Source organism: Hyperolius riggenbachi, chromosome 12 (assembly GCF_040937935.1).
Source record: "Hyperolius riggenbachi isolate aHypRig1 chromosome 12, aHypRig1.pri, whole genome shotgun sequence".
Taxonomy (NCBI): Eukaryota; Metazoa; Chordata; class Amphibia; order Anura; family Hyperoliidae; genus Hyperolius; species Hyperolius riggenbachi.
This window is the reverse complement of record NC_090657.1, coordinates 220,859,039-220,876,559: the sequence shown is the minus strand read 5'-3', so window position 1 is coordinate 220,876,559 and position 17,521 is coordinate 220,859,039. Positions and strand designations below refer to the sequence as shown.

Genomic DNA, 17,521 nt, shown 5'->3' with positions numbered 1-17,521 from the left:
AAAACCTGCTCACCTGCATGCTTGTTCAGGGGGTATGGCTAAAAGTATTAGAGGGAGATGATCAACAGGACAGCCAGGTAACTGGTATTACTTAAAAAGGAAATACATATGGCAGCCTCCATATCCCTCTCACTTCAGTTGTCCTTTAAGCAGTGCATTTTGCAGCAAGCACTAGGCTAACAATCTGGGTAACCCTGTGGTTTGCTGAATGCTATAGACAGGTTGGACATAGGAATGAGAAACGTCAGTGTTACTTGATATATTTTCTCTCGTACAGCCGGAGACCTCGCTGTAGTGTCAGACTTTGTGAAGAGGAATACAGAGAAGAGGCTGCCGATAGGGAAGAGCAGCGACCTGTATGTGCGCATCTGTGATCTGAGCGGCACTATATACATGGGACAGACCTTCATGCTTGAGAGCTGGATAGAACTCTACCTACCCAAACCAACACAAATGGAGGTTCTGGGGACTCTGGAGAGCTCTGATGGCATGCCTCCCTTCCCACAGTGGATCGTTCTGGTGGGGGAAGACAAATGTGTGTACGCCTATGGGGATGAGGAGATCCTCCTGTTTGCCAACAGTGTAAGGCAGCTGGTGGAGGAAGGCATACAGAAAACCGGCATAAGCTACAAGTACCCAGAAGACATCAGTGACGAGGTATATAGAAAATATACACACTACCCATCCATACCTCCCTTAAAGTGAACCAGAGATGAAAATAAACTTATGAAACAGTTATATTTAACCTCCTACTCCTAAAATGACTAAAGGCTCATACACACATCAGACCATAGTCTTTGGAAAATTAAAGATCACAGACCAATTTTACCCCCTTCTATGTAGTATGAGAGCCATACCTACACAGTATATTCTATGGAGCTGAACTCCCCATCAGACAGAAATCTTTGCAAGTTGCTGTACGGACACAAAAGATCAGTATCTGCAAAAGATCTGTTCCTGCAAATTGCATTCATAGTCTATGAGATCTGCAGATCATCATACACACCTTGTTTAACAGACATTCATCTGCAGATCAGATCCACCAGGATGGATTTTCAGATCTGCAGATGATTGTCAGATATGCAGATGAATGTCAGTTAAACAAGGTGTTTATGATGATCTGCAGATCTTATAGACTATGAATGCAATTTGCAGGAACGGATCTTTTGCAGGAACAGATTTTTTTGCAGCTACAGATCTTTTGTGTGTGTACAGCATCTTTGTGTGCAGCATCTTGCAAAGATTTCTGTCTGATGGGGAGTTCAGCTCAAAAGAATAGACTGTGAAGGTATGGCTCTCATACTACATGGAGGGTGGTAAGATTGGTCTGTGATCTTTCATTTTCCAAAGACTATAGTCTGATGTGTGTATGAGCTTTAAGTATCCCAGGTTTTTTTTTTTTTTTATATTTCAACCTTTACAAAGTAGGTTAAGGTTTAATACGCTCTAATCAGTGGCAGCCTATTAAGTGTTCCAGAGTTAGAAAAAGGTCAATAGTTCATGTGTTTTATCTCTCCCTGCCCTCAGAAGTTGTATTCTGCCAGGAAAACTTTTATGGCTGTCATTTGCTTATTAGTGAGATTTACTATATTACCGACAAGGTACCAACAAGGCAAAAGCTGTCACTTCCATGCCTAGAAATTGCCTTTTTTAGGCAGCAAAATAAAGCAAGTAAAACAGCCTGGTTATTAAGATTTATACTGTACATAAACAGGTTTATCTCATGTCACATATCATCCGGGTACACTTAAATTAACGTTCAGGAACCTGAAGTGGTTAAACATCCACAATTGAAATCCACCGATGCGCGCTCCCATGCGTACCCACACATGTGCCCTGTGCCAACGCTCATGCACACGTCTGTGCACACATGCATGCGTGCACCAATTTAAAATGAAATGATTGCTGAAACAGCAATCATTCATTAGAAGTTTTAAAAAGTGGCAAACAGGGTCACTGTAAAAAAAAAATATACAAAAAAATTCCTCTAATGAAGGCTATTAACCCCTTGATGCGTGCAAACCTCCAATTACTACCACCTGTAGCGATTGGATGCAATCGCTAGGGCAACAGTTCGTTGCCTCAGTGTTGTACAGATGCTGTTACCTAGCAATGCATGTGTACATTATCAGGGCTCCCGGGAACTTTCATCCTGTCGATCAGATCCGATATAAGTATATAGAAATTAGGTGGTAAAAGTAATTAGAAAAATTGCTGTAACAATATCAGCTTCAGATAAAAATATTTTTGGAATGTGTAGAACATAATGTCTAACACATTGCATGAAAAGCACTATAAAATGTAAGCTTGTTCCTCTAAGTCAATGGTTCCCAACAAATCTGTGTCGCAGCAGCCTCGGGTATGTGTCACCCTCTCCCCTCCGTTCTGCTTCTCTGCTCTGGGTCCTCCTTCACTCCAGCTGTAGTTAGAGCAGGGCTACAAGAAAATGGCCGCTGTAGTCCATTTGTGACATCAGCAGCCATTTTTTGTAGCTCTGCTCTAACTATGAGCAGAGGAGGGGGGGCAGAGCGGAGAAGCGAGGAGGGAGCCGTTGTGGAGAAACTTCCTTCACCAGTGGTGAAGAGGAGGGGCGGGAGGTGGATAAAGCCCAATGGTGAGTGAAGGAAGTTTACGCCCTTTTTACATAAAGGGTGTAACTTCCTATCACAGACATTTTAGATTGCGTCTGATTTGAAAAAACGCAGAGAGGCATCTCTGCACTGGGCAGCATCATTGTTCAAGAAGCCACCTTATTGTGACAAGGGCAGCATAGTGTCCTTGCAGCCACCTTATTGTCCAGCAGCACCTTATTAGCTCTGCAGTCCTCCTCTCATTGTGCCAGTTGCATCATATTGCCCCTGCAGCCCCCCCCCCCTGCTTTGTGCCAGCAGCACCTTATAAGCCCTGCAGTCCTACCCCCATTGTGCCAGTTGCATCGTATTGCCCCTGCAGCCCCCCCTGCTTTGTGCCAGCAGCACCTTATAAGCCCTGCAGTCCTACCCCCATTGTGCCGGTTGCAGCGTATTGCCCCTGCAGCCACCTTATTGTCCAGCAGCACCTTATAAGCCCTGCAGTCCTCCTCTCATTGTGCCAGTTGCAGCGTATTGCCCCTGCAGCCCCCCTCCTTTGTGCTAGCAGCACCTTATTAGCCCTGTAGTCCTCCCCCCATTGTGCCGGTTGCAGCGTATTGCCCCTGCAGCCCCCCTTCTTTGTGCCCCTACAGGCCCACATTGTGCCAACAGCAGAATATTGTCCCTGCAGCCACCTCATTGTGCCAGCAGCACCACCTTATCAGCCCCTGCAGTCTCCCACACCCCGTAATGCCATCACCAAAGGCATATTGTCCCTGAAGACCCCCCCATTTTGCCAGCTGATGCAGACCGCATTGTGCCAGCAGCAGCGTGTTTGTTTTTTCTACCCTTGCCGCACGTATTGCAGTAAGGTCCTCTGTAATTCCAGCCTGCAGCATTGTCAGATTTGTTTTTTCCTGACCAGTTATAGTGTGGCCTGTTTGGGGCTCTGTAACCTTTCTGCACATATACAGGGTCTGTCAACATAAAAAAAAGCAAAAAATAAAAACAGTAACCTGGTTTGAGTTATTGCAGATGGGTTTTTATTGTTAGATTTTTTTCTGGCCAATTTTGCTAATACGTCTCCTTTTTATTCCCATTACAATATCACATATTTGGTATATTCAACGAAAGCAATTGAAGATGAGCCCAGTATAAGTACCAGAGCTGGTATCCAGAGGCGTAACTAAGGAGCTATGGGCCCCGATGCGAGTTTTACATTGGACCTCCCCAAGCACTCTATACATAACAATTGATACGGCGCACCAAAACCTGCCAATGGCAACTACAGTGTCAGAGGTGCAAGAAGGGGATGGGGACAGCTTGTTAATGATTACTACTATTCAAAGCATCTATAGAAGTGATTATTACCAACACAGGACCAATAGAGAGCCAATACTGTGATTGAGGGTGGACCCTTCGGGGCCCTTTCTGGCCCAAGGGCCCCAATGCGGTTGCTACCTCTGCACCCCCTATTGCTACGCCACTGCCACACGCTGGTATCACAAGGAAACAGACAGCTTTTTAGCATTTGGATTTACATGGACGGGGATGAAAGTCGCCAGATTCCAGTCTGCCTCGTTTGTGGTGAAAAATGAAGTAACAAACCACTTGTACCAAACAAGCTAAAAAGGCATTTGCAGACAAAACATGCTTGTGTGTCTGAAAACCACTACGATACTTTCAGTGTTTTATCATAGTAAAAATAAATCTGCACAAAAAACTGTGACCCAAATTACCATATCTGAAAGAGCACTGGAAGCATCATATATAGTTGCAAAAAAATGAAACCACATGCAATTAATTTTCCCATCTTGTGAAGCCATTGTACAGACAATGTTGGACAAAGACGCAGCTGCTGAAAGTCACAAGGTGCAATTATCAAACAATACTATTCAGAGGCGAATGGTGTCATGTCTGAAGATATTAAAACTAATGGGAAAAATAAATTGCTGGTTGCCAAGAAATTTGCTTTTCAGATTGACAAAGATGGGACATCCATTCCCAATTTACTTGTGTATATTCTGCCTCTGAAGAAGCAGGTCATTACCTGCGAAACGTCTGTCAGGCCTACACTTTAACTTGTATGTCAGGTGATTGGGAATGCAATAAAGGTGAATTCGATTGAACTTCGGTTGGTCGGTGCCCGGAGGATTCTTCCTTTCTCTACTTTGTCGCCAATTTACTTGGCTTTGATGAACCATATGCAGGCTTTAGAAACAGTTCAGCATTTTCCTTCTTTGTCTAATGAAGGTATTGAATGGGTGATTGCTCCTGTTTCCAGCAGTTCTGTTGATAATGCAGAAGAACTTACTCCTCAACAAAAGGATGAACTTCTGGACTTGTCTTTGGAGACTTCGCTAAAGAAAAAGATTGAAGAATGCACTAGAACTCATTTCTGGCTTACTGTTCAAGATGAGTATCCTTCAATTTCCGACAAAGCCATTGATTATTGCCATTTGCCACTTCATGTTTGTGTGAGCAGGGTTGTGGAGCTGGAGTAATTTTGGGTACCTCGAGTCGGAGTCAGTGGTTTCAATAAACCGAGGAGTCTGAATCGGATGATTTTTGTACCAACTTCACAGCCCTGGTAAAAATTAGACTGAGGAGTCAGTCAAGGAATCAAGGACGGAGCAATTTTGGGTACCTGGAGTTGGAGGTTTTATAAACTGAGGAGTCAGTCTGAAGATTTTGGACCGGATCCACAGCCCTGAGTGTCAGCAGGCATTTTCATCTACGCTATTAAAGAGATTCTGAAGCCAATTTAAAAACGGCTTTTTACCTTTTAATTATGTTAGGCACGTTTGCCCGTTAAAACGCTGTTATCCCGCGGCAGAACGAGTTTTGTACCCCCAAAAACCCCTGGGGCACGTTGCGGGAAGCGCTTCCGGCAATCCACGCTGATGCGTGTAGAGGCAGAGCTGCAGCCAAAAGCTCTGCCTCTACACGCATCTATCAGAGCGGTTTGCCGCCTCTCCCCGCCCCTCTCAGACTTCCTTCACTGAAAGGGACGGGGGAGAGGCGGAGATACGCGGCTGATTGACGCGTATGGGAGGCAGAGCTGCGGCCAAAAGCTCTGCCTCCCTGGGCAGCAAAATCCACAACCAATTTTGCACAGGGGATTTGGGGGGTAAAAAATCCTTGTTCTGCCGCGGGATAGCGTCGTTTTAACAGGGGCAAACATGCCTAACATAAATAAGACCCGTTTAAGTGGCTTCAGAGTCTCTAAGTCTAAAACTAGATCACAGCTCCTTGATACAGAAATGAAGTTACGGGTGTGTTTGTCAAAAATTAGGCCACGGTTACAGAAATTGCCTTCATGCATTCAGGAAAAAAAAAGCACTCTTAATTGATTTCATGATTATGTGCTTTTTTATCATACGTATGTGAAAGGTCACAGAGGTCTGAATGTTTGGCGTGATGATGTGCCACGGCCTGGCAAAGGTTGGGAACCACTGAGGAAAGTTCACATTTCACTTCTTTCCAGCAGAACATTCCCAAAAATGAGAGCCCAATATAAAACGATCCAAGATTTACTTTTCAATGTAATTCAAATGAAGAAAAATGAAATGTTGCAACACCTATAAAAATACCCCAAAATTTCTAGATGGAATCCCAATCCTCACAGAGGAAACCGGACTTATTTTAACATTGAGCCTTCTAAACAGGTGCTAAAAAATGGTCTTTTATAAGTTTAACTGCTTACCATTAGGTAAGGAAGGGGTTCATTAGTATTCAGTCTACTCTTACCTATGTCTACGTGTTATCTACTGGGGTACAAGGGTTGGGTTTAGGGGCTACTCAAATGTCCATTACCATGAAATTGAATCCTTTAGCAGCTAAATACAGTATAACGTTAAATGGCTGCAGGGCCAAACTTTCGGGGAAGTGTGCCTTCTCCAGCCTGGCAGACTAGGCAGGGTATGCAGCGTGAGTGGTAGGAAGCTTATATACATACCTGTTCGGAATGAATGAAATCACCCTCTTCCACCACCTGATGCACTGTAACACTGATATGGTCTCCTGGATCATGATCACGTCATATCATGTGATGGGATGTGATCCGGAACCAGAAGACCTGTCAGACGTTCAGAGCCACCGATGGAGGAAGAGAATACACCGCCCAGAACAGGTAACTATGACTGCTCCCTGCCAGCTATAACCTACTCCTAACAAATATATGTGTTGCAATGGCTATTTGAGAAGGTATTCACAAAATGTGGTACTCCACATGCCATGACCCATAAGCAGGGGGCGTATCTGGGTAATAGCGCCTATGGAAAACACAGAAATTACTTTCACTGCCATTTAAAAACGGCCTTTAGCGGGTTCATTAATCACAAAAATAATATTTTGTTTGGCGTTCCAGCGTGTGACAGATATACTTGTATTTCCTTTCTGCAGGATGAAGCGGTCCTTCAGCAAGATGAGGAGATTCAGAAGATTAGAGAAGAAACCAAAGCATTTGTGAACAAGGCTGCCGATGACTTTGAGGACTTTCTTAATTTTTTAGATTCATGAAATGTGTGAACTGTGAGAGGGCGGAGCCAGAGGGATTATGGCCGACTCTACAGCGTAAGATTTTGATTGGCCGGATTAATCAAAGTTCACCACTGTTATGCAATAGGAGATATGTCATTTTGACGTCCATATCTTTAATTAACCCAGTTTTAATATATTTAATTAATGTGGACCTGAACTCTAAAGCTTGGGTCCGTTGTTTGAAAAGTGCCTGGGCCAGAGAGGGTGGGTGAAGGGGGACAACTGTGTGGGAAAAGACTTGTCATTAATACTCACCTAATCCCTAAAGCTCTTGGGAACCCAACAAGTCACCATTATACTGGTCCCTGTGACCTCAGGAGAGGCTAGAATAAGTCAGCAAAGACCTGGCTGACTTCTAGCTTCTTCTGGTAAGCTTGTAATGGCAAATCTCTATACCAAATGGGAGACCACCCTGGCATCTATCCTCCCTGGCCCGGGCACTTTTCTAACAGAGGATCTAAACCTCAGAGTTGGCCTACTTCAGGGCTGACACGTCCGTTATATATTTGCCAGGTAAATGTGGCAGAACTGGCCAATCAATACCTTACTGTGTAAGGATAGCTAAAGCTTTGGAAAAAAATAATAAAACTGGACATCCTCATAGTGAGAACAGCTTTGTGAACACTGAAACTGTCCCAGGAAGTACAGGGGTGCTTGGGCCATGGCCCTTGAAATACTGAAATCTACATTATGCAGCTTCTGGGGCTTCTAATACATAATCAGTGCCTAGTGTCAGTAATTAGACATCCGAGGTGAAAAAAAAACTAATGAGATAAACAATTGCATTATCCCTCCGTCACCTAAAAACTTTTTTTTTTCAGCTATCCCACAGTTTTATTTTATATTGAAATCTACTTTTGAAGTTTTTACTGTTTCGTGGCCTCTTCTCAATGACACTTTCACTGAAGTATGCCAGAGCTAAAATCTATGAATTATGGATCCTTTATCTCTTTCCTGCTCACAGAAGCCATTTTCTGCCAGGAAAGTGTTTTATGGCTGTAGTTCCTTATTAGTGAGGGTTACGCTATAATATGACCCAGTCCCGACCCGGACAAACTGTGACTTGCATACCTGATATGTAACTCTTTCAGATAGAGAAGGAAAAAAGGAACACAGTATAGTTATTTGTGTGCTTGGCACTGTACATACACATGTCTATCTCATAATGTCACCTCGGATGTCCTTTAAAGTAATGTGTCGGCCACAGTCTCCCCTTTGTCACCACCTCTCGCCAATGCGCTACACACTGCTCTCCATCTTCCTAACACCTCCGCCTTCACAGCTGAACTTCCAGGTATGAAGAAAGAAGTGTCGGGCAAATAGAGAACAGCGTGCAGTAAGCATAGGATTGAACCCTCTTAGCAGTTGCCCGTGCTCCCTTCACACAGGGTCAGCTTTGGTGTTGGCAATACGTTTCACACTTATCCTTAATTGTCAGGATGTCTTTATGGAAGGAAACGTCTCTGCTATGTCTGGGACTCTTGTTCCTGATATCTTCCGCTGTCTTAACAGGATTGTCGAAAGCATGCAGAATATGAGAGCACGTCTGCCAAACAAAGAAGAAAGTTCTGCGCGCTGGATAAAGGGTATCAATATTTCAAACAAGTTTCCAAGGAGTTCACAGGGAAAGTCTTCTAAAGTGCTGCTCCAGTGAAGGGTTTTGTAATTAATTGACAAAAGAAAGGAAGGAGAGAGGAACGCTCTGAGTAAAGTACTCACAATTTATTGGAACACCTGCTAAACATGCACTCAATGTGTAAATAGAAACAAATGTATCAAAGCTCTCGCAAACAGGGACTTCTTCTGATAAGCTGTCCAGCCGTGGAACCAGCAATAGATGGAAATGAGCAAGAAAAGTTCTTACAGTCCTCTGACTGTGCGACTGGGTCAACCGCTACGTGTTACCAAGCTCCGCCTCTTCATCTTCTTTGATAAGCTTATTTACATTGCGAGTGCATTTTTAGTAGGTTTTCCAATAAGTTGAAGGCATTTTACTTGAGCATGTCTGCCTGTACACACTATGCTGACAGCATGAGTCCAGGCATCTACACCATCCACGGAAGCTCATGCTATAGGAAGGACTAGAGAGGGCTGTTGAGGGTCTAACAACTGTGACTGGCATGCAAATTTAACACATTGTATGCAGTTTGGCCAATCAAAATCAGCAATTGCCTCTGACTGGATCAGGTCCAAGCTGCAGTTTGAATTTAATTCTCCATCTCTTGCTGGTCATACAAACAATATGGTTGGCTACTTAATATTTATGATCTGAAATGATTGTATTAACAGATAATCAGTACAGAAGACCCCAACCCCCACGGAGAGTGATCAGTCTGAAGGAACGCAGTGGAACACCGGGCGAAAAGCATTCTCTAACCCACCAGGCTCCCACGTGACGTTTCATCTACGCCCCTCCATTTGCCCTCCGTCCATAGTAACAGAACGTATCTGTAGAGTCTTGGCTCTGCAATGTCTCCCGAGGGATCAAGCCCAGATCCCCGCTGGGCGACATGCCTCGTACGCATGTACAAGTCTAATGTCAGGTATGAAGGTTCTCTCATGTGGAATCTAGTATCCTGCCTGAATCGTAGTGATTGCTCTGATGAGAGATTTGTATTGCTGTTCTTGTAACTTATGCTTGGTACACACCATGTAATTTCCCACTAGATCGAATCGATAATTTGATAGGTCCGATCAGGTGTCTGTTTGATTTTGTACAGAAGTGATCAGAAAAATGACAGGAAATCTGATCGTAGCAGTCAGAAATTATCGTGTTGACCCGTTGATCTGGCAGGAAATGGCATGGTGTGTATCAAGCATTACAAATATCTTAGAAGGCTGAGTGCTGCATGTAATGTTATCTGCACTATCAAAAGCTTTCTGTAGGATAAGCATTTGGGTACTAATTCAGGTCATCGGATGAGGACAATAGCTCCGGAAAGGTAATCTTGTGACAATATATCAGTATGAAAAGTGAATCAAGCTGCACTCTGCTAAACCTCTGTGCTAATCATTGTTTTTTCAGACAATGCGGGTGCCACGTGGTTGTGTGAAGCACCCGCGTTCTGATGTGGACCTGTGGTAAGATCTCTATGCCAGTGCTCTCATTTCTGCCCTCTCTGTAATGCATTCTAATGTTTTCTAAGTAACAATGCATCAGCAGGAATGAGGCCTCCTCGTCACAGCTCTGGCAGATCGGGGAAGCGGCATATTCAGACGCTTCCTCTTCGCGGCTCAGGTGGACTCAGGCGTGACCTCAAATATTTCATCCCAGCTATTTCAGGTGGCTGGTGCCGTGACCTCCGATACCGATCACAGCTATGGCAGGTGGCTGGAGCAATGTCGTCAGGTACACGATCACAGCTATGGCAAGGTGGAGGGAGCAATGATGTCTCATACATAGGAGCTATGGCAGGTAGATAGAGCCATGAACGTATGCTTGATCACTGTGGCAGATGGGCCAGAGCAGTACATTCAAAGGCTTCCCTAATATGGCTACAGTGGATGGGTGGAGAATCATTATGGCTAGAAAAGGGAGGTGATGCTGCGAATACAGATGTGTCCTCACAGTGACCGCATGTGGGTGGAGCTATGAACATAAATGCAGAGGGTGTCCTAGTATCTCCATGGAGATTTCCCCCGAAGAAGTGGAAGCCATGCTAGCAAATAAAAACCACTACTACTCAGAGCTGCTGGCAAACTGATCAGCAGCCAGTGGCTTCCATTTTCCGGGACAATGAAAATTCATATTTATAGATCTCTGGTCAAAATTAGGAATGGTCAATGCGATTCAAAATGGACCAATCGAATCCTACTGAGGTCGGGTCTGTTTCCAAGCTGCATAAATTTGAATACAAAATTTACATAATCCAGTATGAACTCTGCGCGATTTACATCTCTTGGACCAGCCCTACTCAGCATTACTTGAGACACGTAGCAGAACCTTCTGGGTGAGTCCATATCTTAGATTAGGGTTGGCTTGGGGCATTCTGTAAATAGAAGAAACCAATCCATGTGACTTGCTTTTGCACCTATGTACATCTGCTGTTGTGATATACATGCCATGCAGCAAACAGAACCATTGCGGCCTAGACTGTACATCTCAGCATCAGATGTCCAAAGTATCAACAGCCAATCATCTGGATGGGTTTTCTGCATATTTACTTGTGTAGAAGCCACAGTGGAATCATATACTGTTGTGAATTCTGCCCCACAAACAAGTACACAGAGATGTGCCATAATTAAAGTCATTAACAAAACACGCCCCCTTACCCCCAGTAATTTGCATGGGGCTAATCTCATTGGGGCATTGTTGGTTAACTGATCAGCTGACTGTTAAGCCCGGCACAACCACTAGATGACACTAAGCTTATAACAACCACCTCTGCTGAGAATCCAGCGTGTGCGCAGTAGCCCCAGACCCCCTTCGCCTGGCCACCGATAAACTTGGTGAAAAGTTTCAGCTGAGTGACAGCCGAGAGCATTGTTCTGCCCACTCACCCGGCTCCCGCATGAGGTCACATCTGTGCCGCACCATCGGCCATCTGCCCCTCCTGCAAAGCAACAGAAGACATTGCTAGCCTGCAGGCTAGCGACTCATCTGTACAGCCCTGCAAGGTTGCCCAAGGGATTGGGTCCTCGATCCCTGCTAGGTGGCATACCCCATACAGGGGTACAAGGCTTAAACCAGCAAATCCAGTAAAGGCTGTGGCAAAGCCATTTAAAAAAATATTTTGAAGGACATGCTTTTTACAAGGTGTATATTAGCATTATTTCTTTAAAAAATCCCCATCCAATAACATTTCATAGACTTGTCCTTTAAATCTACCGCCTTCTATTGCTGAGTCTTTCATTAAAATTCTTCTTAAACAATAACTTTAGTGATTTACCCCCACATTGGGCTACAATCTAAACAAGAATTGCACCTTTTTGGTGAATTAATGATATTTGTTTTCTTTGAAATAAAAAGTTACGTTCAACAGTTTCAGCTTCCACGATCTCAAAGCATCAAATGCGCTTTATTGTACTTAAGAGGATGCAAAAGACAAAAGTTTACTCCATCTAGGTCTCTTTCACAGCGGGACGTTGCTTTGATGTGACGTTAAAAGTCGCACAACATGCCCCTAACGCAGCGCATGTAGGTCATTAAATTGGACGTTATTTTGCTCTGCGATGTGTCTCTTGGTTTGCTGATCGAACGAAAACGGCGCATGCCTTACATTTAAAAAAAAAAAACATTACTGAGCATGTGCAACACGCAACGCAGCACATATATTGCTAAATGCACAGCATGCAGCACTTTCTAAATATTACTACACGTTACACACAACATAACGTGTGCACTGTGAATGTCGCACAGACTTTGTACTGCTGTGCGTTAGTCTGCGTTATAACATTTTTATAATGTGCATCTTTAACTTCCCACTGTGAAAGAGGCCTTAAGGATAACCACTAGACGTGTGTAAATAGGTTTCAGCTGCCACCACAAGGAGTATTATAAGAAAGTGCACAATAGAAGCAATATATTTCAGTGTATTCTGTGTGCAGTGACACAAAAATTTGAAAAAAGTTAATTTAAAACTGTAAATTGTGTATACAGAAGTAAAATTTTCAACACCGAAAGTAAAGTGCTAAATGTACATAGAAGAAAATGTAAAACTTGTAAAAATGTAGCATTTTAAATATAAACTTTTAAATGTTAAATTCTGCTGTAAATACAAGTTTAGCTTTGGTATAAAAGACACAAAAATTACAAAAAAATACAAAAAAATATATATAAAAGACCAAAAGAAAAAAAATAAAAAAAAATAAGATATATACCCATCCAGCTATACATGGCTGTCAGCAATGACCGTCTTGTACTGCTAAATTTCCAACAGATATATATTTTTATACAATAAATAAAAGGTCTGAATATATTGTCGTGTCTGTCTGGTCATTTGGAATGGTTACTATATGGATAAACTGGTGATTAATAAAAAAAAAAAAAAAAATCTACTGCTACTTAGAACTTCCTTCACATAAAGCACCTGCCCCCTCCCCCAACAATATTTACCCAAATGCATTGGAACCAGATGGAACACTTCCAATGCTACCGTAGCAATACTTACACAGATCCATGGAAACCGAATGAAACTCTTGTAATGCTACCGTAGCAATACTTACACAGATCCATGGAAACCGAATGAAACTCTTGTAATGCTACCACAGCAATACTTACACAGATCCATGGAAACCAGATGGAACTCTTGTAATGCTACCGTAGCAATACTTACACAGATCCATGGAAACTAGATGGAACTCTTGTAATGCTAGTGTAGCAATACTTACACAGATCCATGGAAACCGAATGAAACTCTTGTAATGCTACCGCAGCAATACTTACACAGATCCATGGGAACCAGATGGAACTCTTGTAATGCTACCGTAGCAATACTTACACAGATCCATGGAAACCAGATGGAACTCTTATAATGCTACCGTAGCAATACTTACACAGATCCATGGAAACCAGATGGAACTCTTGTAATGCTACCGTAGCAATACTTACACAGATCCATGGAAACCAGATGGAACTCTTGTAATGCTACCGTAGCAATACTTACACAGATCCATGGAAACCAGATGGAACTCTTGTAATGCTACCGTAGCAATACTTACACAGATCCTTGTAATGCTACCGTAGCAATACTTACACAGATCCATGGAAACCAGATGGAACTCTTGTAATGCTACCGTAGCAATACTTACACAGATCCATGGAAACCAGATGGAACTCTTGTAATGCTACTGTAGCAATACTTACACAGATCCATGGAAACCAGATGGAACTCTTGTAATGCTACTGTAGCAATACTTACACAGATCCATGGAAACCAGATGGAACTCTTGTAATGCTACTGTAGCAATACTTAACACAGATCCATGGAAACCAGATGGAACTCTTGTAATGCTACTGTAGCAATACTTACACAGATCCATGGAAACCAGATGGAACTCTTGTAATGCTACCGTAGCAATACTTACACAGATCCATGGAAACCAGATGGAACTCTTGTAATGCTACCGTAGCAATACTTACACAGATCCATGGAAACCAGATGGAACTCTTGTAATGCTACCGTAGCAATACTTACACAGATCCATGGAAACCAGATGGAACTCTTGTAATGCTACCGTAGCAATACTTACACAGATCCATGGAAACCAGATGGAACTCTTGTAATGCTACCGTAGCAATACTTACACAGATCCATGGAAACCAGATGGAACTCTTGTAATGCTACCGTAGCAATACTTCCATCCGGTTTCCATGGATCTGTGTAAGTATTGCTACGGTAGCATTACAAGAGTTCCATCTGGTTTCCATGGATCTGTGTAACTCTTGTAATGCTACCGTAGCAATACTTACACAGATCCATGGAAACCAGATGGAACTCTTATAATGCTACCGTAGCAATACTTACACAGATCCATGGAAACCAGATGGAACTCTTGTAATGCTACCGTAGCAATACTTACACAGATCCATGGAAACCAGATGGAACTCTTGTAATGCTACCGTAGCAATACTTACACAGATCAATGGAAACCGGATGGAACACTTCTAATGCTACCGTAGCAATACTTACACAGATCCATGGAAACCAGATGGAACTCTTGTAATGCTACTGTAGCAATACTTACACAGATCCATGGAAACCAGATGGAACACTTCTAATGCTACTGTAGCAATACTTACACAGATCCATGGAAACCAGATGGAACACTTCTAATGCTACCGTAGCAATACTTACACAGATCCATGGAAACCGGATGGAACACTTCCAATGCTACCGTAGCAATACTTACACAGATCCATGGAAACCAGATGGAACTCTTGTAATGCTACCGTAGCAATACTTACACAGATCCATGGAAACCAGATGGAACTCTTGTAATGCTACTGTAGCAATCCTTACACAGATCCATGGAAACCAGATGGAACTCTTGTAATGCTACTGTAGCAATACTTACACAGATCCATGGAAACCGAATGGAACTCTTGTAATGCTACCATAGCAATCCTTAGAGAAAAGCTGAAGTGAAGTACGACTTTAAATGAAATAAATGGAAAAGCTCTTTTCAGGCCTAGGACGACACACTAGAGCATTTTCACATTTTTAGCAGTGATTTGTGAAGTGCTTTGCTGCTAAAAGTGAATGGCCATTCACAGGAGCCATTGTGATTTGCTGAAATCTGCATGCACCATTTTCGGAGCGATTTCATAAGGCAAGTTAAGGCCCAAAATTGCTTTCCCTGAAATCGCTCTGCTTTTAAGTGGCAAAATCGCTTACAAAAACAAAAAAAACAAAAACGTTTTTTGTAGAGTGTTTGCAGCGGCAAGTGGGTCCCAGGCATGACTGCCACTCGTGGTCTTTAGGGTCCCTCCCATCCATGTGAAAAGTGCAATTGGTAATTTGGGTGCTAAGTATTGCCATTATTTGAATATTGCAGATGATGCTGTAAGGATCTCCACATGCAGATTCTTATCAAGACAAGGCAAGAGCAAGAAATCACATAAGAAAATAATGAGATCCGCACAGTTTGGATTTGAAAGTGAAAACTAGTGTTGATCGAACACCCATATGTTCGGGGTCGGGCAAATATCGTCCAGATGTTCGGCCGAACACTGAACCCTATTGACGTTTATGGGGACTCGAGCCGTGGGGGGCCGCAGAGCTGGAGGGGGTAGCGGGCAGGAAGGGGGTATTGGGAAAAGCGGCGGGGAGGGCGGACCCCCCCCCCCCCCCTCTCACCTGGGTCCCCCGACCTCCGCTCCCCTCCAGCTTTAAAAAGTTAAGTAGCATCCGCTACTATTAAGAGGTAACGGGCTGGGATCACTCCCCTCTTCTGCGTTCCAGCGTGTGCTCCACTGACGTCACTTTCTGCAATGCCATCCACTTACAATACAGTGGGCGGCGTTGCAGGAAGTGACGTCAGTGGAACGCACGCTGGAACCGGAAGAGGCAAGTGATCGCCTCCCGTTACCTCTTAATAGTAGCGGATGCTACTTAACTTTTTAAAGCTGGAGGGGAGCGGAGGTCGGGGGACCCAGGTGAGGGAGGGGGGGTCCGTCCCCCCTCCCCGTCGCTAGGCCCAATACCCCCTTCCTGCCCGCTACCCCTCCAGCTGGGCGGCCTGGTCCCCCCCCCCCCCGCTGTTCGGCCGAGCAGAACCCGAACACCCCGATATTCATAGAATAACGAACAGTGTCGAACACTGTTCGATCAACACTAGTGAAAACATGTTTATTTACAAAGGTGCAGCAATTCAAGTATACAGCCACCATACACAAACAATCATACAATCCGAGAAAAACTATGGCCCATATGCAATTACCTTTTCTCCTGAGTTTTCTTTCTCCTAGATTATTTTTCACCTGATTAGAATAACTTTTCAGCACTTGCAATTTAAAAAGTATCGAAAAATAAGTTAGAAAGTACTACCAAAATTGTTTTAAATATTTACTTGCTTTCTGGTGGTTTAAAATGCATTTTATTGGCATGTTCAAAAATATCACCTTGGAGAAAACTCAGGAGAAAAAGTTTATTGCATATGGGCCTATGTATCCCAATACCAGAACCCCTCTGCCTAACTATACAGATATATACAACCAGGGGCGGACATACGGCCGTGCAGCCGCACGAGGGCCCCTGAAGTTCCGTTTTCTTCAGGGGCCCATTAAGTATTTTTTTTTTTTTTTTTTTATATTTTTTTTTTTTTATTATTTTATTCCCGGGGGGCCCCCCCGACTCCTATCCTCCCTCCCTCCCTCACCTCGGGGGGCCCCCTCCCAATATGCGCGGCGGGAGAGCGAGCGAGCGGCAAATGCAGGAAGGGCTCTCCAGGCATCCGCTAGAGGCCCAGCCGCTTGGTCTCCAATATGTCTCCAGTTGGAGACATATTGGAGACTCAGCGGCTGGGCCTCTAGCGGATGCCTGGAGAGCCCTGAAGACTTCCTGCATTTGCCGCTCGCTCTCCCGCCGCGCATATCGGGAGGGGGCCCCCCGAGGTGAGGAAGGAAGGGAGGGAGGGAGGATAGGATTCGGGCCCCCCACCCGGATAGCCACCCACCCGGCTACCTAACCACCTACCCACCCGGCTACCTACCTACCCACCCACCAGGCTTCCTACCTACCCACCCGACTACCTAACCACCCACCAGGCTTCCTACCTACCTACCCACCCGGCTACCTACCCACCCACCAGGCTTCCTACCTAACCACCCACCCAACTACCTAACCACCCACCCGGCTACCTACCCACCCGGCTACCTACCTACCTACCCGGCTACCTACCTAACCACCCACCCGGCTACCTACCTAACCACCCACCCGGCTACCTACCTAACCACCCACCCGGCTACC

The 17,521-nt window shown here is 44.2% G+C and overlaps 1 protein-coding gene across 2 annotated transcripts in view; it reads left to right on the top strand.

The window, feature by feature from the left end:
• Window positions 1-13,030, top strand: part of LOC137541729 (uncharacterized) — a 24,371-nt gene extending 11,341 nt beyond the window's left edge. The window contains exons 4-5 of one of the 2 annotated variants that reach the window (XM_068263191.1): window positions 278-657; window positions 6,975-13,030. In XM_068263191.1, coding sequence (XP_068119292.1) covers window positions 278-657; window positions 6,975-7,091 — 497 coding nt within the window. In that variant the 3' untranslated portion in view covers window positions 7,092-13,030. The other variant, XM_068263192.1, reaches the window with a different exon arrangement.
• Window positions 13,031-17,521: the final 4,491 nt, after the last annotated feature.